General features: G+C 39.4%; 1 protein-coding gene and 1 pseudogene across 1 annotated transcript; one reads left to right on the forward strand and one right to left on the reverse strand.

Annotated features, from left to right (window-relative positions):
* The first annotated feature begins 11,690 nt into the window (after positions 1 to 11,690).
* On the forward strand, positions 11,691 to 12,272 carry LOC143575277 (putative indole-3-pyruvate monooxygenase YUCCA10 pseudogene; annotated as a pseudogene).
* A 10,635-nt stretch (positions 12,273 to 22,907) lies between these two features.
* On the reverse strand, positions 22,908 to 23,450 carry LOC143575288 (uncharacterized). The gene has a single exon (XM_077059701.1). The coding sequence runs from the start codon at positions 23,448 to 23,450 to the stop codon at positions 22,908 to 22,910; it is 543 nt and encodes a 180-aa protein (XP_076915816.1).
* Between the last annotated feature and the right edge of the window lie 1,736 nt (positions 23,451 to 25,186).

Here is a 25,186-nt window from a genome sequence, read left to right on the forward strand (position 1 = left end):
TATGCGCGTTTAAGAGTTGTTTAGGCAATTAACATCCAACTCAGCCCCGTGTGGACCCAATATGATAAATTCACAGCCAACAAGTCCACACGACGCTACACGAGTTGAACGGGTCGGTAACTCGCAAGCACAACGCACCAACTATTCAATAAACGCGAATACGCGTTGTACCGACCCGTTTAAGGAACCGACAACCAATTCAGCCCATTACCTTTAAAAATTAGTTTCTTACAGCCCACAACTCATACCGAGGCTACAACATTCGAATTGGTTGTTAGTTCCCTCAAACAACGCGCTAGACATCACAATTCACAAACTGGTCAACCGAATACCAACTTTCAAGCTACAACTAGTTGACCAATCAAACGAACACCAACGTGCATAATTTTAAAGTATGTTATACTAGACATACCTAATAATATGTTGGTGCAAAAACCTCCACCAAAATAGTCCCGAAATTGCTCAATTCGACAGCCACCCGGTTAGCCTAGAACAAGCCGTTTATCGATCAATACGCGAGATATAATGACCAATTAAGGTGTAAAAGACTTGGGGGAACATGGAACTAACCTTCAATTGAAGTTTTAGACCTTAGGAGCGGCTAGAAAAAAGAAAAACGAAGCTCTTGTGGCAGATATGGGGGCCGATCGGCTGTTACGGGGGGGGGGGGGGGGGCTAGGGTTAGTTTTATGTTATAATATGAAATGTTACATTCCAGCCCCTCAATTATAAAGAAGTAACCTCTTGATTAAAACAGTTAAATAATTTAACATACTGGGAAGATGAGAAGGTCATCGAGGAATGCCGGATAACTCCCGAGAATTGTACATACTTTACAAGATTTAAATCGTTAAACCGAAAGTGACTGGCGTTACAAGTCCACCTCCTTATAATGGGATTCGTCCCTGAATCCCGATGCGATAAGAACAGCTGCGGGTAGAGTTTCATCGTCTCGTCTTCGGACTCCCAAGTAGCCTCGGAACTCCTATGGTGCCTCCACTGTACCTTCACCTGCCTAACCACCTTATTCCTTAAACGCGTTTCCTGATGGTCAAGAATAGCAATAGGTTCTTCAATGTAGTTCAGCTTACTATCGAGCTCAATATCACCCAGAGGCACATGGGCCTCCTCGTCCTCCAAACATTTCCTTAAATGAGACATGTGGAAAGTAGGATAAATCCCCGCGAGCTCATCGGGCAAATCCAGTTTATATGCTACCTCACCGACCCGAGACAAGATACGGAACGGACCTATGAACCTTGGACTAAGCTTCCCCCTCTTACGAAAACAAATAATACCCTTCCAAGGAGAAAATTTTAGCATAACTGGATCACCAGCCTCGAACACAATAGGCCTCCGCCTTTTGTCCGCATAGGACTTTTGACGATCCTGAGTGGCCTTCATAAAAGCCTTAATCTTATCGAGCTTCTCAGTCGTAGCCTCAACCAAATCCAAACTACCCAACTGTTTCTGACCAATGGAGCCCCAACAGACCAGAGTCCTACACCTACGCCCATAAAACATCTCAAACGGCGACATCTTAATAGTGGCGTGGTAACTGTTATTATAAGAAAATTTGACCAACGGTAAATAATGATCCCAACTACCACCAAAATCGATAACACAAGCCCGCAACATATCCTCGAGAGTCTGTATGGTCCTCTCGGATTGACCATCCGTCTGCGGGTGATAAGCGGTACTAATGAGGAGTTTGGTACCCATCTCCTCATGAAACTTCTTCCAAAACCTCGAGGTAAAACGCGTATCCCTATCCAAAACAATAGATACCGGCACCTCATGCCTAGAAACGATCACACGAATAAACACATCGGCCAGCTGCTCAGAATTAAAAGTTTCTCGAATCGGCAAGAAATGAGCGCTCTTAGTTAATCTATCAACTATTACCCAAATGGTGTCATAATTACCCCTAGGAGTACGAGGTAGTTTAGTCACAAAATCCATCGTAAGATGCTCCCACTTCCACTCAGGTATTTCCAGGGGTTGAAGTTTCCCGAAAGGCTTCTGGTGCTCGACCTTAACTTGCAGATACGTCAAACACTTACTCACGTACTGAGCCACCTCAAACTTCATCGCAGGCCACCAATAATTCTTCTTCAGGTCTTGGTACATCTTAGTCGCGCCCGGATGAATGGAATAGCACGACTTGTGTGCTTCATACAATATCTTACCCCCGAAACCCCCATACCTGGGTACCTATAAACGACCGTCCCTATACTTCACCCCGTCGTCTTCCAAAAATTTTTCCTGACCCCAAATGCGTTCTGACATAATCCATTCCACCTGCAAAGCTTCATTATGAACATTCGCTATCTGTTTCAAAATATAGGGCTTGAGAATAAGCTGGTAAGATTTCACGCGAATAGGTTTCGGTCTCTCCTTCCGGCTCAACGCGTCGGCTACCACGTTAGCCTTACCGGGATGGTACATAATCTCCAAATCATAATCCTTAATCAATTCCAGCCATCGACGCTGGCGCATATTCAGTTCCTTTTGCTCGAAGAAATACTTTAAGCTCTTATGATCGGTATAGATAACACAAGGGAGACCGTACAAATAATGTCTCCACAACTTAAGCGCAAACACAACCGCCATATCCAAATCATGAGTAGGATAATTCACCTCATGAGGCTTTAACAGCCGTGAGGTATAAGCTATGACTCGGCCTCACTGCATCAGAACACACCCAAGCCCCTGATAAGAGGCATTATAATAAACAACCAGATCATCAGTGCCATCGGGTAAAGCTAAAATCGGAGCATGCGTCAACTTGTTCTTTAATTCGAGGAAAGCCTCCTCCTGCTCAGAACCCCACACAAACTTAACGCTCTTCTTAGTCAACTTGGTCAACAACGAAGCAATTTTCAAAAAGTCAGGAATAAAGCGGCGGTACTACCCCGCTAATCCCATAAAGCTACGAATTTCGGACGGAGACTTAGGAGATTCCTATTCGTTTACGGCTTCCACCTTTTGAAGGGTCAACCAAAATACCACTCGGGTTAATAACATGCCCCAAGAACTGAACCTCACGTATCCAAAAAGAACACTTCAAAAATTTTGCGTACAACTTGTTCTTTCGCAGAGCTTCCAAAACTTACGTGAGATGACCGGTGTGATCGGATTCACTTTTTAAATACACAAGAATGTCGTTGATGAACACAATAACCGAACGATCGAGCATGACCTACACACCCGGTTCATAAGATCCATGAACGCAGCCAGTGCGTTGGTCAAACCGAAAGACATCATGAGAAATTCATAATGTCCATAACGAGTGCGGAAGGCAGTCTTAGGGATATCCTCCACCCGAATTTTCAACTGATGATACCCGGACCTAAGGTCGATCTTCGAGAACCAACTAGCTCCTTGAAGCTGATCAAATACGTCGTCGATCCTTGGTAGGGGGTACCGATTTTTCATAGTGAGTTTATTCAATTCACGGTAGTCGATGCACATCCGCATGCTACCGTCCTTCTTCTTAATGAACAGGACCGGGCCACCCCAAGGTGAGATGCTCAGTCAAATGAAGCCCTTGTCGAGAAAGTCTTCCAATTGAGCCATAAGTTCTTTCATTTCATTCAGTGCTAGACGGTAAGGGGCTCGAGCTACGGGTTTTGCGCCCGGCACAAGGTCTATCTGGAACTCGACCTCGCGATCCGGCGGCACATCTGACAAATCATCTGGAAATGCATCCGGGAAATCCCGAACAATAGGAACATCACCGACGATAGCCACCTCGGTTTTCACGTTTATAGCATACGCCAGATACGCCCCGCACACCCGCTGCATCAGTTTTCCCGCCTTAAGCATAGATATGATATGTGGCGTCGCACCATTCTGATCACCGAAGACCGTAATTTGGGTCCCATCCGGGGCCATTAGACGTACAACTTTCTGACTACAAACGATCTGAGCATCAACACTTGTGAGCCAGTCCATCCCAAGCACCACATCGAAACAGCCAAGCGGCATCAAGTACAGCCGCACTAGAAAACTATACCCAGATAAATCGATGGTACAACCCTGAATAGCCCTAGACATGGAAATGGACTTTCCTACGGCGACCTCAACCTCAAACACATCGACTACGCGCTCGGGTGATTTATTCAACGAGGAACAGAAAGCGGTAGACACAAAACTTCTACTAGCACCCGAATCAAATAAGACCGATGCCTATAATTCATCAAGTAAAAAGGTACCTGGGATAGTATTACACTACTGCTTAGCTACACGATCACACATACGATTCCGAAAGAATGAGAAATTATAACAGTAGATTATAAAGATGAATAAGGAAAAAGTACCTGAAACAACGTTCGCATCATCCCTTGCCTCTCTATTGGAGATGTTGAAGGCCCTCGCCCTGACCTTCGGCTTTTCTTCCATCTTCCCCCTCGAGGAAGTCCCCTGACCAAACCCCCCCCCCCCCCCGCCTTGCTGGTAGGACAGTTTGATGCCAAGTGGCTGGCCCCATTACAGCAGAAACAAGTCAACGACGGGAACTTGAAATGGGGGTGTCCAACCTTATCACATCGAAAACAGGAGCCAGACCCAATCTTACATTCCCCCTTGTGCGGTTTCCCGCACTTCTTGCAATTACCAAACGCCGCATCCCTCTTAAATTCCGAAGTCTCAGTCTTTACCCTCTTCTCAGTCGAATTAAAGTTGTATCCCCCGGGCCGCTTACCTAATTTGAGTTCCACGTCTTCCTAGTCTCGGTCGGCAGCAACTTCTCCCTCTGATCATACAATGTGCTCGCTTGGGTAACCACCGAGTGAAACGAGCTCATGTCGGTGGTCACCACACCCCTCCGAATATCCACTGGAAGACCCTTCACATACTTCTTAATCCTCTTAGCTTCAGGAGTAACCAGATCGGGATATAAACAAGCTATCTTATTAAACTTTGTGGTATACTCCCGATGCGTCATACTACCCGCCTCCAAGGTCAAAAATTCCTGTTCAATCTTATCCAATTCATGTGAAGGAGAAAACTGATCAAGAACCAATTTCTTCAACTTATCCCAAGTCATCCTCCTAATAGAACGATCACCCATAGCCTGCGCCAAATTATCCCACCAACACAGTGCCTCGGAACGAAACGAGGCAGTAGCATAAGTCACCATGTCCTCCCCCTTACATTTATTAACCCTCAAAACGGCCTCCATATCCCTCACCCACTGATGTGCTGCTAATGCATCCTTAGTACCATCGAAATAAGGAGGGTCACATTTCTTAAAGTCTCCATACGAACAACCCCGGGTAGATACACTAATAGCACTGACCTCCTCTTTATCCTCACTCGGCACAAACACCTCTTCCTCCTCGACCTGCGTCTCCTTACCCTTCCTTTCCTTTTCCGAACTCTTACCAACCAATGATTCCTTCATGGCCCTATCAGCCTCAACAACGATCTCGGGAATGGCGCTATGTAGAACCTGATAAACCTCATCAGCGATTGTCACGCGCATAGCAGGATTTAAGGCGGGGTTATCCCCCTCCTCATGAATCGGGGTTTCTTCCTGCGGGAGAGTAGGAATCTCACTCTCGGCTTCGGCACGTGGCTTATGACCACGACCACGAACACTAGGACCACCTCTCTTAGCCGCACGAGTATTAACCATGACTTATCTCTACAAAGACAGAATTTTAACACGGTCAAGTACAAGTAGCGTTTAGAACATGTAAGGTAAGGGTAAACTACTAATGACGTTGATCAGGTGTAATTAGTCGTTTACTTTACCCGCCTGTCCTAATCACCCCTGACCCTAACCACATTAGCATTCTATCTAACACTTAAACAATTAATCATATACTGGAAACTTTAAAATTCAAGGAATGACTAAACAATTAAAGTTACCTCTTAGCGTGCAGCTACTCGCGGTTGGCATACTAGCCTTTTCCCCTTACAGTTCGAGTCCAAGCATTCGGGGATGCTCGGATCCCTCGAACCTGGCTTTGATACCAACTTGTAAGACCCCGAATCCCGGGAATCCTACAGTTGGTGATCATACACGAAACTTACAAAATTCTAAAACTCAAAACAATTCATTTCATTTCAAAAACCAGTTCAGAGTATAAATTAGCGGAAAAATCATAATTATTAAAACAAGTTCCCAAACCCGAGAATTATGCCCAAAACCAAATTTCAATGTATTAAGCTTTAATTGAAAAGGACAATATTCATTAACAAAACTTTCCGAGAAGGTATGCATTCAAACGTCCCGGTAGCCTCGAGCACGTCCAAGCGGTAAGCATCCTCCTCCTAACCTGAAACTCACACTAACATACACACAAAGTCAGCTTGAGCTGAGTGAGTTCAAGTTTTAATAATTGACATTTATAATAATCATTCCAAGAGTTTTATAATAAAACAGGATACGAACAGTTAGACCATCAACAACAATAAGTAGTCATACTTATATATATGTACATCTATATAATTATATCCCTATAAATATCATCCAAGTAATAACATTAGGGTCAAGCACTCGTACAACCCAAACACGTAACATCTCATCCAACGTATGTAAACACAAAGTAGGCGTACGTAAACATCCTTAGTCGATAACGACTAATTAACATCGCCAATTATTAGCCATACAATAATACAAGTATAAAAATACATCCAAACTTACAATAATATCATCCCAACGCCTACTCTATACAAGTAAGCCCATGTAGAATAATTTAAACTGTTCATCAAGCAAAATCGCTTAAGTGTGTATGCTAGCCCAAAACTTGAAAAGAGTAAAAAGGGGCATCATGAACTGACCTAACCCAAGGCACGAAATCACCATGAGCTAGAGAACCCCTGAGTATCCCCACAACTCAAATGCCTGTCGGTTTACATACAATCATTACTAACGACACCGAATGGACTCGTTTATCCTACGAGGCGTTCTAACATGGTCCAAGTTACCTAAAGCCCCGACCTCACCACGTTCAATTAAAACAGCCCCCGGGGCCTTATATTTACCAAACGACCCATAGCTACTCCCGAGAACAAAGAATTCCCAATTTACCCCCGGAAGCACTAGTTGAGACTAACATGCGCGTTTAAGAGTTGTTTAGGAAATTAACATCCAACTCAGCCCCGTGTGGACACAATATGATAAATTCACAGCCAACAAGTCCACACGACGCTACACGAGTTGAACGGGTCGGTAACTCGCAAGCACAACGCACCAACTATTCAATAAACGCGAATACGCGTTGTACCGACCCGTTTAAGGAACCGACAACCAATTCAGCCCCATTACCTTTAAAAATCAGTTTCTTACAACCCACAACTCATACCGAGGCTACAACTTTGAATTGGTTGTTGGTTTCCTCAAACAACGCGCTAGACATCACAATTCACAAACTAGTCAACCGAATACCAATTTTCAAGCTACAACTAGTTGACCAATCAAACGAACACCAACGTGCATAATTTTAAAGTATGTTATACTAGACATACCTAAGAAGACGTTGGTGCAAAAACCTCCATCAAAACAGTCCCGAAATTGCTCAATTGGACAACCACCCGGTTAGCCTAGAACAAGCCGTTTATCGATCAATACGCGAGATATAATGACCAATTAAGGTGTAAAAGACTTGGGGGAACATGGAACTAACCTTAAATTGAAGATTTAGACCTTGGGAGTGGCTGGAAAAAATAAAAACGAAGCTCTTGTGGCAGCTATGGGTGCCAATCGGCTGTTAGGGGTGGGGGGCTAGGGTTAGTTTTATGTTATAATATGAAATGTTACATTCCGGCCCATCAATTATAAAGAAGTAACATCTTGATTGAAAATTTAAATAATTTAACATAACGGGAAGATGAGAAGGTCATCGAGGAATGTCAGATAACTCCCGGGAATTGTACTTACTTTACAAGATTTAAATCGTTAAACCGAAAGTGACGGGCGTTACAAGTCCACCCCCTTACAATGGGATTCGTCCCCGAATCCCGATGCGATAAGAACAGTTGCGGGTAGAGTTTCATCGTCTCATCTTCGGACTCCCAAGTAGCCTCGGAACCCCTACGGTGCGTTACAACAAGCCTTGAACCATCGTCACTTATGTGATGAAAAATTTAGTTAAGGTGATTGCATTTTACTTTTCAAACTATGAAATACCGGTTAATAAACCAATTGGATTACCTTCTGGTAACGCGACTTGTAATTGATCAGCATCGGTTTAGCTTTTTTGAAAACAACTAAAGTTTATCTGGTTATTGCTGTATTTTGTAATTAATTATATTACTAAACTAAATATCGTCAAAACATAAATTTATTAATTAAATACTGATCAAAAACATAAAATGTTAGACAATAATGTTGTGGGGTGTTAGTGGGGGCGCTAGGCCCGTACTCATTGCACCGTGGTCACACACACCATAACAAGATGGCACAAGTGGGGGGGGGGGGGGGGGGGCTAGTGTTGTCGTGTGAGCATGGTAACGAGGTCTAAAGAACCGTTGGAATGTTGGATTTTGTGCACTTGATCAAATTGATCGTTAGTTTAATAAAAAAAAGTTTAATATTATCATTTTTTTTTTGCAAATGAGGAACAATTAAAGTATCGGTATTATCTAGTTGATGGTATTGGCAACCAATAGGCGACACTTGTTCAGGATTTTACATCTCCAATTTAAGATATACAAAAATACTTTACTATGAATAGGCAACAAAAGATATTGAAATAGCGTTTGGAGTTCTAAAGAAAAAAAAATTCATTTGGTGGCAAATCCAATATGGTTTTGGTCAAGGAAGAAAATAATGGATGTCGTCTACACTTATCTAATAGCATAATTATGGAGGACTCGGGTATGACTATATGTTAACACTATCAAGGTGATGTCACATGACCAGAATCGGCAATCACTGATCAACATAGACTTCAAATATCAAGAACCATAAGGGACACGGAAACCTTCGTCATGTGTTGGTCGAGCATCTATGGGCTAGACAACCCGATGATCTTGTATTAGATTGGTATTATTTGTTAGTTGTAATATTTTTATTTAAATGTATTATGTTTTACTAATATTAGTTTACAAATTTAGAAAGAAAAAATATGAAAAATTGCTGAAGCCTCTACTCACCTAAACCACAACAAGTGAGGTGCCTTTATCCATTGCCCATTCAGCGCTTCATGAAACAATATTAGAGGATGAATCGTGTGCGCCATATCCACAATGGATAGGCTACTATAGGTCATTTCACATTGATGTTCAAATTTAACAAGTTAAGGCACTTTTATATGCAAAACTTGAGTTAAGAGACTTTTGTGAGCATAAACAGAAAGTTGGTTGGTTTTTTGTGGTAGTATCCCTAAAATTAATTAATAAAACTAGAGATGACTCTACTTAGAACCTGAACTTAATTCAGATGATGACTAACAACCACTTAGGCTAGAAACCCAAATGCATCAATTATCAAATGATTAGAAAATGCTAAGTTATGGAATCAGGATCTTAAAGTACTCACTTAATGGGAAACTGAATAGGACCCTCGACCCTTCTCAAGGAGACGCCTATAGAACCCTAAGAAGCTATTAAAATTACCGGTTTTAATTAGACTCGTTCACGGTCGCTAATTTATTTTATGGCAAGTACCTCTATTAGAAATCTTACCTTACAGCGTGAAAATCAAAGTTGTTTGATGAACTCACTCGACTAGATATACAAAGCTGATAAATCAAACATAAACGGACTTCTTACGAATAATTAAATCTAGAAACTTAACCAACCAAGACCTATCATATAATAATCACCTTACAGCCATTTAGATTAGCAGCACACTTAGGTCTACCTGATTTATTATTATTGTTCTAATGGTTTTATTTCAGATCAACAACAAATTAGTCAAAAACACAATAGATGACCTAACAAAACCTAATATATGAAACAATCACCAAGGACTTGGTAGAAAAATAAAACTCGTCAAACAATCCTAAGCATACATATGCATCGAATGAAATCAAGAAACCTCTTACTTAATCATAAGCCGTAAACAAAAACATAATCCAAACACAAATCAAACGTCAACACAAGTTCATCATAAGCCTAGGCGGTCTAAAGAGTTTAGCCAACAATCATACTCTAGAACAAACCAAAACAAATAAGTTCAAATAATAAATTCATGACGAAAACAATAAATTTCAAACCTGAAAATAATATTGTTTCGTTGAGTAGATGTTGAACCCGGACGCTCTCTAATTGAACCAACACGCTCTTCTATTTCTCTCTGTGTTTAGTATGTGACGAGTTCTGCCTCCTTTCAGGCTTGCGTCCCTCCATGGCTGCTCAGCTTAAAGAAAATAATAATAATCCATCTTTTTCTTTCTCTTGCCTAGGGTCCTTTTATACTGTAGGCGTGACCTCTTTTTAATCATTTCTATCTTGTAGACCAAGTCAACCATTTTTTTGCCAACATGGAGTTTTCGTCAACCATTCTGTGGCCCAAGTTATTTTGCGATCCAATTAAATGAAAGTTGGTCCACTTGTAAACCCCATTGGGTTTTTTCTGACAATTGCCAATTTTGTTTCGTATTTGTATTTGGATTCGTTAAACCGACTTGTTGTGTCTTTCGATGTATTGTATTATTATTATTTTATTAATAAAATACTCCCGACAATTGAAGTTCCAACATTCGTTCGTTTTATATTACTCTTGTTCATTTAACCAAACCCGGAATTTAAAGTTTTAAATGTTTAAACAATCCACAAACTTTACGGGTTTAATTCAAAATTTATCCAAGTTTATTAATTCTATTTCTTTTATAAAACATTCAAAGTTCAAGGTTCAATTTGTAAATTTAGCTTAATTTTGATTTTAATATAATATAAAAGTGGAAGGGCCAATAGTGTAAATATAATTCAAAATATATTATTTAATTAAAAACCAAATCCCAGCCCACCCCTTTACTTGGTTTTCTGTCCACCATATTCCTGCCGTCGGTAAACGGCGCCGGCGAGCCCAATCCACCGTAAACCATGCTCTTTAACGCATTTAAATTATACTATGACCTTGGACTATAACGACAATCAATAACATACGATTATAATACGTTAAAACAACGTAATATTAAAAATATTAATCTGTAACCGCCGTAACAATCGCTGGAAAATCGGCCAAACCCAACAACGACAATTCACGAGCCTACACTGCAATAATTAGTATAAACACGATCCTTACGTTCATCTAAACTTGCTCATAAGTTGAGATTTAAAACCTTTCCTTATAAAATCACACCTTTCTAGTTTCTAGTACAATGTATACTTTGGTTTATTATAAATTAAATGTAAAATCTCTAAAATTTATAATGTAACATACTTTAGTCAACAAAGTATGAACAAATTAAAGATAGACTTCAATATAAGAAAACAAATTATCTAAAAAGTTTTTTATGTAAAATACATATATTAATTAGCACAATATGAACACAGATTCTATTCAAATATATAAATTCTCAAATTTTGTTTCCAATAAAGATGGAATAACGCGGTGAATAAGAACTAGTAGTATTTTGAATTTTATGCGCGAAGACATTAGACAGTTAAAGAAAAAAAATTAAATTGTTAAGAATTTGTAACTTTTATATAAAGGATGTATGTGCACATAGTGGATAATCTATAACCATATACTTTGTGATACAAAAATCATATCAAAGAGTCAAAGAATAATGAAGCAAGAAACTGTTATTGTGATAGTAGGAGCTGGACCCGCTTGTATTGCAATGTCAGCGTGCCTCAATCTTCTTGTCATCCCAAATATTGTTCTTGAAAAGGAATATTGTTATGCGTCTTTATGGCAAAAGAAAGCTTATGATCGTTTGAAGCTTCACTTGGCCAAAAACTTTTGTCAACTCCCTTATATGGCATTTCCGTTGTCTGCGCCTACATTTGTACCCAAAAATATGTTTGTTCAATACTTGCAAAAATATGTTTATCATTTCAACATAGACCCATGGTACCAACGTAGTGTTGAGAGTGCATGGTATGACATGACTGCACAAAAATTGGTGGCTACCGCCAAAAATAGGGTTTTGGGTTTGGTCGAGGAGTACGTAGGTGAGTTTTTTGTGGTGGCAACAGGTGAAAATAGCGAAGGCGTTATTCCTAACATTTATGGTTTAGACAAATTCAAGGGGTTAGTCATTCACTCTAGTGAGTATGAAAATGGAAAGAAATTGGGAGATGAAAAAGTGCTTGTTGTTGGTGCTGGAAATTCTGGCATGGAAATTGCATACGATTTGTGTAATTGAGGTGCTCAAACATCAATCGTTATTCGTAGCCCGGTAAGCATATTAACAATCTCGCGTGACGTTTGAATTTGAACAAGCACGTTAAATTAAGATTATTTGGTATATTAATTTTAATATTCAATTTTTGTTTATTGTAATAGATACATGTGCTTATCAAGGAGTTAGTGCAACTTGGAATGTATTTATTATAATATTTCCCGTGCACTTTCGTAGATAAGACGGTTTTAGCATTGAGCAAGTTTTTTTATGGAGATCTTTACAGATATGGAATACAAAGGCCATGTAAAGGGCCATTTTGGCTTAAAAAGATACCGGGCGGTCACCTGTCATTGACGTTGGGACAATTTCAAAGATAAAATCAGGAGAGATTGAGGTAAGCATCCTTATTATATTTTAACATCAAGTAATGTTTAAACAACTTTTGACAGTTGTGTTTTCTTTTTATCTTTCTTTAAGGTTATGCTGGCAATTAAAAATATACAAGATGATCCATCAAATTTACAAGTGGTCAAGAGAGACAATATGATGCCATCGTCTTTGCTACGGCTTTAAAAGCACCGTGCGCAAAAGGCTTAAGGTATCAAAAAAGTTACTACATTTCGTTTGATAACTAACATTTTGTTTTGTGTTTCTTTTAATCTTAACTATTTTATTTAACTAGGATGATGGGGGGGCTCATTAACGATAAAGGAATGCCAAAGCATAAAGGTCCAAATCATTGGAAAGAAGAGCAAGGTCTTTATTGTGTTGGATTTGCGAGTGCTGGATTATTTGGTATCTCAAATGACGCTAAGAACATTGCTAATTACATTTTCCAATTAGTTCGTGGGACTAATTGAGATTGTATCAAGAAAATGTGGGTTTGAATGTTGTTGTTTACTAGGTGTACTATGTACAATGATTTTGCAATCCAAATGAGTGTTTGTTTTCAATTACAACTTTATAATAGTTTATACCATTACAAATTTTTAAAATTTGTGTTGATAGTAAATTTATTACCATGTTTACATATATGGATATCATCACTTTAATTGAATACCTTTTAAGCGAATTTTTATTTGTACGAATAATCATTTATATTAGCGACAAACATATTTACTTTACAAGTTCAAAATGTATTTTTAGAGAAATTTTACAAATACATACAAAAATAAATTCGCCAAAAAGCAAACTGAAACACACAAATCCTACTCTACCTCTTTGTTTTTGACAAGCCTTGAACCATCGTCACTTATGTGATGAAAACTTTAGTTAAGGTGATTACATTTTACTTTTCAAACTATGAAAGACCATTTAATAAACCAATTGGATTACCTTCTGGCAACGCGACTTGTAATTGATTAGCATCGGTTCAGCTTATTTGAAAACAACTAAAGTTTATCTGGTTATTGCTGTATTTTGTAATTAATTATATTGCTAAACTAAATATCGTCAAAACATAAATTTATGTTGGGCTATATTTATGGTTTATGCTTAGTTGGGCATTTATATGTTAACCGAAATATACTAATTTCGGTGGGCTTTACTTGTGTTGGGCTTAGGTATGGTATATGTCTATAAATACCATGCATTTCGCCTTGTAAAGGGTTGGTCATTTGTTAGTATTGAAGCCATGACATTGCGTAACGCTAAAGGGCTTAAGCACCCGACTATTATATAATAGTTTGTTTTAAAGCCTTTCTTGTGTGTTCTTATTGCTATTATCATTCACGCATTGAATCAACACGGTGTTATTTTCCGTATTTCATCGTGCATTTGGTATCACATTGCAAGATCCTCTGACACAGAACTTACAATTGGTATCAGAGCCTATTGACCTATTCGAGGCTCGGTTGTGATATCAAGATTCAATTATTGGGTTCTTGGTTGATGTTTTGGTGTGTTTTCTGGAATTACAAGTGTGGTGGCTGTTGAAGTTGTGTTCATCGTGTTCATCGGAATTCTTTTGACTATTTTGAACACAAGATTGACCAAAATCAAAACTGGAATTCAAATCCCTGATTTTTAGGGATTTGAGACTGTTTCCTTATCTAGAAACATTTCAAAAGTGGTTCTCGGAAAGACTTTGATCGTTTTCTGCCAAATTGTTCTCGGCCAAGATTGAGGGTTCTCGGGATAGTTTACTGGTTCACTGGTTCACTGGTTCTCTGGTTCACTAGTTCTCTGGTTCTCTGGTTGACTCAGTAGTTCTCGGGTCATTATTCGGGTTCTGGGTAACTAATTGGGTACTTGGATAGACGGGTTAGTTCTTGGATCATTAATTGGGTTCTCGGGTCAAGTATCTGGTTTTCGGGTCTGTCTTTGGGTTTGTTTTGGGTTTATAATCATCATGGATCAATCCATCAACGCATCCGTTAACTCAGCACTTCACCAGGAGCTAGACTCCATTATGGGGACTGCTACACGTGTGCCCCGTCTGCTGAAGCACGAAGGATTCTATGAATGGAAATTCAGGTTCGAAAAGTATGTCAAGATGAAAGATGCTAAGGTGTGGAGGAGCATAGTTAGAGGTCCTCAACCGATCACATATGAAATAGCTGAAGGAGAGATTGTTGTCAAGCCTACTGAATTGTACGTTGATGCTGACTATGACAAGGTAGAAGAAGATGAGAGGGCACTTGCCACTCTTACTATGGCCCTGTCACCTGAGATTGCTCAAGGATTCCGCAAGTTGCAATCAGCAAAGGACTTATGGCAGGCACTGATAGAGGTCTATGAGGGAAATGAAGACATGAAGCACAGTCGTCAGGACTTGCTGTGCCAAAAGTTTAATATGTTCAATCATGTTCTGGGTGAGTCCTTGGAAAGTCAGCTGCAAAGATTCGTCACACTTGTAACCGAGATGAGATCAACCAACATACACTTAACTCTCATTGAAAACAACAAGTTGATTAACAGTCTGCCACAAGGATGGGATATGAATATTGCTGTTATCAAGAAGACAAAGGATCTTTCTAGACTGACTCTATCTGAGGTTATCGCTATCATCAAGTCATGTGATATGGATGACAAACAGCGAGCAATCAACCATGCAAATTCGTATACTGCTGCTGGATATGCCGCGTCATCTAACAACACACTTATATCACAAGACAACTTCTCCATGTTCAAGTCCTCTCAGGGTGTGTACTCGCAGCCGCAGCAGTCAAATGGATGCTTTTCCATGTTCAGATCAACTCAAAGCCAATTCACTCCACCTACACCTCAGCCACAGCCGCCTGCTTCCATATTCTTTCCACAGCCATCTCCACAGTCTCAACCCCAACCCAGTGTTGCTTCTTCCAGCAAGTCTCCTACCCAAGGACCTGCCATCTCAAAGGAAACTCAAGAGAATATTGCTTTCATAGCAGGCTTCATAAACTGCTATAATGCCTTTCTTGCTGTAGACCTTGTTTAACCAGTCAGTTCCACTGAACTGGATCATATCCATCCTGATGACGTGGAAGAGATGGACATCTCCTGGCAAATTGCCATGGTTGTATTCAGAGCGAAGAAGTTCACCAAAAGGACTGGCAGGAACAATTGGAACTTACCTGCAAACAAAAAGGTGGGTTTCAACAAGGAGAAGCTCAGGTGCTACAACTGTCATGAACCAGGACACTTTGCTAGAGAATGCACAAATCCAGCAAAGGAGGGAAATACTGAAAGGGCTCTGGTTCCTGTGAATGGTGCAAGGGGAGATAATGTTGTTGTTGGAGGAAACGAGCAAGGATTAGTTGCACAACAGTTTGACTGGGCTGATCAGATGGAGGCACTCACTATTCTGGGTCAAACTGCAAACCTCGCTCAAGTTGATGATGTTGAAGAAGGAAATGAGACTGAAGATCAGGTGAAGAGTCTCCAGTTTGCTTTCATGGCTTCTACTCCTGCTGGTTCATCTGAGGTAAACTCTAATTTATGTTCTCAAGCATGCATTAGAAAGGTAGAGCTATTTCATGTGCATAATAGTAATCTTGTTAGGGAAATGGAAAATATAAAACACGAAAACTTTATACTTAAGAAACTTGAGAAGGGTCTTACAGAAAAACTAGAAGCATAAAACAAAGACTTTTCAAAACTGCAAAGTGATTTCAGTGTCAAGTGTTGTCACATCTTACATGCCAATAAGAAAATTGCTGATCTAACCGCCAAACTTGAAGCATCTATTTTGGAAAACGCTAAATTAACGAATAAATTTGAAAATGCTGAGTTCAATTTTAAAAAGTTTGATGTTTCTAGTGCGGTCGTTGAATCAATGATTGAAAAGCAATTAAGATGGAAAGAAAATAAGGGTGAGGGAATTGGGTATAATGAGGTTCCACCTCCATACAATGATAATTATACTCCTTCTCCTTTTGTAATTGAGGAAGATAAAGAGAAATTTTTGAAATATGGCAAACCTGAAATTAAAATTAATGAAAGGATAATACCCGGGTTTGTCAAACCAGCTCAATCAGTTGTGAAAGTGAATGATACTAATGTTTCTACTTCGCGTGCAGATGAAGTAGTCATTGAGGATTGGGTGGACGATGAGGAAGATTTACTTGTTTTGCCTAATAAAGATAATTTTAATAATGCTTGTTTTGAATTGTGTGATTTATCTTCTGTTAAGACTAATGCTTGTGTGGGCTCTGTTTTTAAGAGCATAAACAATTGTGTGGTTGAATGTTCTAGTAGTAATAATAAATGTGACGTATCTTTAAATACTGATGTTAAACAGGAAAATGCTAGTAAATACACACCACCAAAACCTGTTAAAGAAGTAAACACAGGCATGAAAAGTGCAAGTAAATCAACCACTAAGGTCGATGCGAGACAGTAAAATTTGCAAAGTAGATCGAGACCAGGAATTGCCACCCAGATTTACATGTGAAGCGACAAACTTGCTTCAACTGTGGCATTCCTGGTCACATTGCTAGAAACTGCCCGCATCGTCCTTATGTCCCATATTATGGACACCGTCAGAGGAGCGTGCCTCGGAATACTTTCAACAAATCACATTCAAATAAATCAAAGTATTTCAAGGCAAGTCCTTCTTATGGAAATTGGATTCGAGACAATGCCGATCGTGCCAAAGTTAGACAAGCAACTTCTGCGATGTCTCGAAAACACGTTGGAAAACCGACTTTGGTTTCGAGACCTTCACACGTTTCGGGATCGAAATTAAAAAACAAATCAAATCTTTCACGGTCTTCCGATCATAAACCTGAGACAAAGCAAATCATTTGTGTGAGCCACAAAATTTTAAAACCGAAATACAAATGGTTACCTAAGTCTCCGGTTTCCAAACCTCAGAACTCCTCATGTACAATTCTAGATAATCGGGAAGACACGTCTTGGTTACCCGTATCTAAAATTGATAAACTTGGTGTGCCCAGAGTGACTATGGACTGGGTACCAAAATCTAACTGATCTCGCACATGTTGCAGGAACGACTATGGAGGAATATCATCAGACCGTGGTATGTTGATAGTGGCTGTTCCAGGCACATGACAGGAGACATCTCTCAACTGCACAACATTCAAATCTTTAATGGAGGGTATGTTTCCTTTGCGGGAGGAGAGAAAGATTACACAGAAGGGTACTGAAATTTACGTGTGCTGGATGTAAATTCTTGGGGAATCGACTCATCTCGTGGCAATGCAAGAAACAACAAACGGTGTCCACATCCACTACTGAGGTTGATTACGTTGCTGCTTCTTCCTGTTGTTCACAGGTCATCTGGGTACAATATCAATTGCTGGATTATGATTTGATTAAGTTTGGAAGGGAGTCAAAGTGGTTTATCGAGGTCTTCATCCGTTGGTTAAGTTTGGAAGATTTGCTAAGACCGAGGCAGATGTTGATGCTGTAGGTGAAGCTGTAGCTGGGGAACATGTGGTTCTTGCTCAAAGGCATGTTACCGCCTTTGAGACATTGTCCGATGATGATGAGTTTGATAGTTCTCCATCACAACCTATGGAGAATGAACACCAGGTACAACAGTCAGTACTGCTGAACAAGTTAAAGAGTTCGAAGCGTTCAAGAAAAGGCTTTAGTTGACTGCACTGAAGTCTCCTCAATTAGTCAATGCGACACATGTTGAAGATGATATTGACGAAGAGCCAGCCATCGATCTTATTCCACGCAAACAACGAAAGAAATATCCGAGACTGGGTGTGCTGGCTAGTGATGTGATACCAACTACTCAACCAACTGTTGTTGAGCCCATTACTGTTGAAGCTCAGACAGGTCAAGGCCCATCTAATGCTACTCAACAAACTCAAGAACAAATTTTTGAAGATATTCTTGAGCACGACTAAAATCAAGTAATAAACCAAGGGGGAGATTGTTAGGCTATATTTATGGTTTATGCTTTATTTTTGGGATTAGTTGGGCATTTATATGTAAACCGAAATATACTAATTTCGGTGGGCTTTACTTGTGTTGGGCTTAGGTATGGTATATGTCTATAAATACCATGCATTTCACCTTGTAAAGGGTTGGTCATTTGTTAGTATTGAAGCCGTGACATTGTGTAATGCTAAAGGACTTAAGCACCCGACTATTATATAATAGTTTGTTTTGAAGCCTTTCTTGTGTGTTCTTATTGCTATTATCATTCACGCATTGAATCAACACGGTGTTATTTTCCGCATTTCATCGTGCATTTGGTATCACATTGCAAGATCCTCTGACACGGGACTTACAATTTATTAATTAAATACTGATCAAAAACTTAAAGTGTTAGATAAGACTGCTGTGGGGTGTTAATGGGGACGCTAGCCCCGCACTCATTGCTCCGTGGTCACACACACTATAACAAGATGACACAAGTGGGGGGGGGGGGGGGCGCTAGAGTTGTCGCGTGAGCATGGTAACGAGGTCTAAAGAACCGTTGGAATGTTGGATTTTGTGCACTTGGTCAAATTGATCATTAGTTTAATAAAAAAAAGTTTAATATTATCATTTTTTTTTGCAAATGAGGAACAATTAAAGTATGGGTAATATCTAGTTGATGGTATTTGCAACCAATAGGCGACACTTGTTCAAGGTTTTACATCTCCAATTTAATATAAACAAGAATACTTTACTATGAATAGGCAAGAAAAGATATTGAAATAGCGTTTGGAGTTCTAAAGAAAAAAATTTCATTTGGTGGTGAACCCAATATGGTTTTGGTCAAGGAAGAAAATATTGGATGTCGTCTACACTTATCTAATTGGATGATTATGGAGGACTCGGGTATGACTATATGTTAAAACTATCATTGTGATGTCACATGACCAGAATCGGCAATTACTGTTCAACATAGACTTCAAATATCAAGAGCCATAAGGCACAAGGAAACCTTCGTCATGAGTTGGTCGAGCATCTGTGGGCAAGACAACCTGATGATCTTGTATTAGATTGGCATTATTTGTTAGTTGTAATATTTTTATTTAAATGTATTATGTTTTATTAATATTAGTTTACAAATTTAGAAAGAAAAAATATGAAAAATTTGCTGAAGCCTCTGCTCACCTAAACCACAACAAGTGAGGTGCCTTTATCCATTGCCCATTTAGCGCTTCATGAAACCATATTAGAGGATGAATCATGTGCGCCATATTTGCAATGGATCAAAAAGGGGTAGCGGCGCAGCTTATTGCCCGCTTGCCTCCTGTTTCGATGTAATCCAATAAACAATTAATAGTAAAAAACATTTATTATAGGTTATTTCATATTGATGTTCAAATTTAACAAGTTAAGGGACTTTTATATGCAAAACTTGAGTTAAGCAACTTTTGTGAGCATAAACAGAAAGTTGGTTGGTTTTTTTGGTAGTATCCATAAAATTAATTAATAAAACTAGAGATGACTCGACTTAGAACCTGGACTTAATTCAGATGATGACTAACAACCACCTAGGCTAGAATCCCTAATGCATCAATTATCAAATGTTTCGAAAATACTAAGTTATGGAATAGGAATCTTAAAGTATTCTCTTAATGAGAAACTGAACAGGACCCTCGGCCCTTCTCACAGAGACGCCTATAGAACCCTAAGAAGCTATTAAAATTACCGGTTTTAATTAGACTCGCTCACGGTTGCTAATTTATTTTATGGCAAGTACCTCTATTAAGATATCCTACCTTACAGCATGGAAATCAAAGTTTTTTAATGAACTCACTCGACTAGATATACAATGCTGATAAATCAAAACTAAACGGACTCCTTATGAAGAATTATAATAAATCAAATAAAATTATTTTATCCTTTTTCTATATGTATTATAAAACCAAATAATTATTAAAAATCATAATAAATCTAATAAAATTAGTTTTAAACTAAATAAATTTTTTATAAATTAAGTATAAATTAAATTTTATCATTTCCCACCTAAAAACCAAACTTTCATATTCGTTAATCCGTTAATCTTAATCCATCCGTTAAGTTTAAGCCGTTTAACTTTAATTCATTTGTTTTAATCCGTTAACTTAAAAATTTGTTAACTTATGTTTCATTTACCTTAATCCGTTTGTTAGTTATAATTCAATTAGTCGTAATCCGTTTGGTAGTTTATAATTCTTTAATCTCAATCCATTAACTTTAAATTTGTTAGCTTTTAATTCGTTAACTTTAATACAATAACACAGTTATAATTTTTCGAGATAAAATTATCATTTAAAATCTGTACATTGTAATATCGTAACTCTCATATTAGTGTTAAAATTAAAATATTGAAATAATATAAACCGTTAAAATTACCGTTGTCACACCCCAACTTAAGGCGGAAATGCCGGGGTGGGAACCGTGGTTCACAGCCCACAAGGTACTATCATAATATATAAAATATGAAAATATCTATTAATTTATTTATTCCAAATTCAATTCAAGTGCACAAGTTTCCAAACACAACAAATATGACACAAAACAAATAAATAATCCATAACAAAATAATAACGAAAATATTTCTTGATTTTTATTTTTTAAGGTCTTTCTATGTGTACTTCACCTTAGCTTAAAATCAATTGGTTACCTGCATATGCGTAGAAAATAAACAGAGATTTGTTAACAACACATGTTGAGTGAGATGATCACCAGTTTCGACACTAATAATAATATATATAAAATAAATAATAAATGATAAATGCGCAAACAAAATAATGTGGGTAATAATCAATCAACCGTGAGCAAATAATGTGTCAGTTAATCGTTGCCTTGCGAATTGGGCATTGGCTACTATGACTAGCATACAAATGTGATTGTCAGTTGACCATCGCCATGCGAACGGGCTTTGGCTACTAAGACGGCGTATGATCATACTTTAATGTGATTATTATGGACCTCTCCGAATGCGATAAAATAAACACTTAAACAAATAGCAATTAACATTCAGGTGAAATACACCCAATATTTGTGTTTGCGAGTTTGTGTGTGTGTGTGTGAGTGTGTGTGTGTGTGTGTGTGTGTGTGTGTATGATACAAAAATATGAATTTACACATATGTCCCCAAAACGTTTGAAAATAGTAAAATAATGGGGAATGATATCTCACATTATTGCTTAGGCGAGTGTGCAAGAAATAAGAATAAAAACACGATCAAACGAACGAACCGTCCTTTAATGTGCTGACTGAGATAAACCTAATAGGTTTGAAACTTAGAGATAAATAACTACAATTAAAACTGAGAACGTAGCCGCTGGAATCAATCCAAACGGATAATTAGAACTCCGGTTATGAGATATTTAACGAATAAGCGAGCTGGTACTATCCAGAATTCGAACAATTCGGAAGTCGGGTTTTGGTTAGTAGCCTTAAAATATCAAAACAAAAATAAAAGTCTTCTCGACGGAAAGTTGATTCTGACCAGAAATGATAGAAAACGATTGGTCAATGTTGTTGACCAATATGCCTTAAAACGGGTTGAAGTCAAATTGACTTGTCAATTCCCCTCAATCTCAGAAATTGATTGAGGGCTATTGACAAGTGAGCAATAATGAATAACTTTATAGAAGGCAACTTACCCGGATAATGCTTAAATTGATGAGACACGGAAATCAAAGGTTGAGAATGCTTGAAAGTCAACACGGATACTAATATCCTTGAGTAAAATAGCAAGAACGAAGGAGAACTCAAGTGTGTGATGAGGGTTTGGAGGTGTGGTTTGTTTAAATAATCAGAGGTACAATTTGTAGAACAAGAAATCGACTCGTTTAAGTAACTGAATAAGATATTGATGACAAAATCGGGTGTTGAAATCTTTAATATATCAATCAAATCACAAGAAATGATCCTAGACAGTTTTCAATAGCAGATTAAATAACTTGTAGCCTATTTTTCATGATTTAGGGTCGTTTAGGGAAAGATTTAGCGTTAAACGAGAATCGTAAACGATTTTGGCTTTACAGACGTTGCTTCGCACCGCGCGAAGGGGGAATTTTCATCAGCTTTTGATTTTTGGCAGTTTTAGTCCTTAAAGTTCTAGAAATGCATTTTTAAGCCATTTCAAGCGATTTTTAAGCAGATGAACCCTTTGTCCGAAAGTTCTGGGAGTTGGGTAGACGATTCTTGTATCTCGGAGGGTGCAAGACGGTAGGGAGCATTCGCAATCAGAGTTGCACCAGGCACGAGATCAATGCGGAATTCAACTTCTCGAACGGAAGGAAGACCAGAAACGTCGTCGGGAAACACTTACTCACGAACAACCGGAATGTCTTCAATATTTTGCTCCTTCTTTTCAGCTACATGAGCCATGAATGCTGCATACTTTTTGCGTAAGTACGTTTGGGCTTGAGAGCAAGTTATGAGGTTAAGACTCGAAGGAGAAGGCTTTTCACCAAGAACGTGAAGGGTTTGACCATCGGTGAGCGGAATGCGAATGAACTTCTCGAAGCGAACAACTTCGACACGGTGGGAGGACAACCAATTCATGCCTACTATGATGTCGAAACTTCCCAATTCCATCGGAATGAGGTCGACTGAGAATGTGTGGCCATTAAGATTCATCTTGCAACTTCGAATAACGGAATCGATCGTCACGGATTTACCATTCGCTACTTTGACAGTGTACGAGCTTTTAAGTTTAGACCAAGGTTTAGCAAGCAACAGTTCAAATTCTAAGGATACGAAACTCATATCGGAACCGGTATTAAATAAAATTGATGCAAAGTGGTCGTCTACAAGAAATGTACCGGTCACCACATCGTCGTTTTGTTGAGCTTGGTGGGCATTCATCATGAAGGCACGCCCACGATTATCTTGGGGAGCTTGAACGGCTTGACCCTCTTGGGGTGCGGGTGCTTGAATTGCTGGGAACGGCTAAGCTTGAGCTTGATTAGCCAACAAAGGTGGAGATTGTGGCTGAATCGCTTGATAGGCTTGATAAGCTTGGAGTTAAAATTGTGGGGCGGGAGCTAGTTGAAGCTGTCTTACATTTGCGAGTCGCGGACACGCGTTGCGGAAGTGACCAGGGTCACCACAATTATAACAAGCCCATATTTGGCTAATGGGTGGGGCAGATTGCACGGGTCGAGGATTTGGTTGAGCAGCCCGTAAGGAAGCCGCTATGGTGGTTTCACGGCAAGTGGCACAAAGATGTCCGTAACGGTTGCAACGGTTGCACTATCGGCAAGAGGCATAGGTGGGATGGTGATGTTGGCAGGTGCTACAAAACAGGTGAGGTCCGCCATAGGGTTTCTTGAGAGGTGGTACGGGATTGGCTTGAGTTTGAGGTGCCGGTTGTTGGGTTAGCGCGTAGTTCTTGCTCTTCTTGTTGCGGTTGTGGGAGGAGTAGGTGGGTTTGGATGATTCGGGTTTGGGTTCTTTGGGTTCAGCAGCAGGTTTATCGGCTAGTTTCTTGGATGCTTTCAATGTCAAAGTCCCGACTTTAACATGGTTGTCGGTTAATGTTGCGGCTAGATTGATTGCGTCGCCAAGTTCTTTATGCGAACTACTAAAAACACTGTCTTGGATCTGCCTCGGTAGTCCCCTAATGTACTTTTTGATGGCACGCGAATCAGGGGTGACGAGATGAAACACCAACACACTTAGCTCGTTGAAACGAGAGGTGTAAGCGGAGTGCTTACCACCCTCTTGCTTAAGGTTCCGAAACTCAGCCTCCAAATTCATAAGCTCATTTGGAGGACAAAACTGTCGGGTCATGAGATCCTTCAGTTCGTTCCATGGCAAGGCCATGGCTGCTTCAGCACCGTAGGTCGACTTTTCCTTGACTCACCATGTAAGAGCACCTTTCTCAAAAACACCTGTAGCGAATCAGGGTCGCTTATCATCAGGACACTCAATGTGGAGAAACACGCTCTCCATCTTTTCGTACCACTGAAGTAGGGCAGTGGTGCCTTGGGTTCCGTCAAAAGTGGTAGGTTTGGAATCAGTAAAGTTCTTATAGGTCACAACGAAAGCTGAAGGCGGGGGAGGAGGAGGTTTAACGTTAGCCATGATGTTCTGGTGCATCTGGGTCATGATATTAAGGAGGACCGCTGTCAGGTGCTTGGTGATATGGGAAGTTATATTGCGGCTATAGGTTCCAGATGATCGACGCTTAAGGTTACGAGAAGCCATTCTGTGAACAAGGGTAACGGAAATCGTGAGACTCGGAATAGTGCATGATATATAAAGAAAAGAAAACTTTAATAAAGTTTGTTAAAATATGAAAACCATAGTAAAATAAGCGTTGTGAGGAACTTAGAGTTTTCATGAACCACCATGGACTCTTATGTTCCGACAAAAAAATCAAAATTTCGAAAACAAATCAAACCAAAAGCTGGGTATTCGTGTATCACCACGACTTGACAGACTTTCGGTTAAAGCACATTGTAAAACATGGAGGGTCGGAGTCACATGTTGCATGAACCACCATGAATTGCGTGACATCCTAAGGAGTGCAACCATATCCTTATCACAAAGAGGACATGATCACGGTTGTAAACATAAAGTGGTGACTTGTATGGCGT

The sequence above is a fragment of the Bidens hawaiensis genome, unplaced genomic scaffold (genome assembly GCF_021521415.1).
Source record: "Bidens hawaiensis isolate Kalapana, Puna unplaced genomic scaffold, B.hawaiensis_p1.1 tig00001412_1, whole genome shotgun sequence".
Lineage (NCBI taxonomy): Eukaryota > Viridiplantae > Streptophyta > Magnoliopsida > Asterales > Asteraceae > Bidens > Bidens hawaiensis.

What these genes read in the sequence shown, in the direction of transcription:
- LOC143575288 (XM_077059701.1), bottom strand. Translation starts at nt 23,450, where the DNA reads ATGAATGCCCACCAAGCTCAACAAAACGACGATGTGGTGACCGGTACA.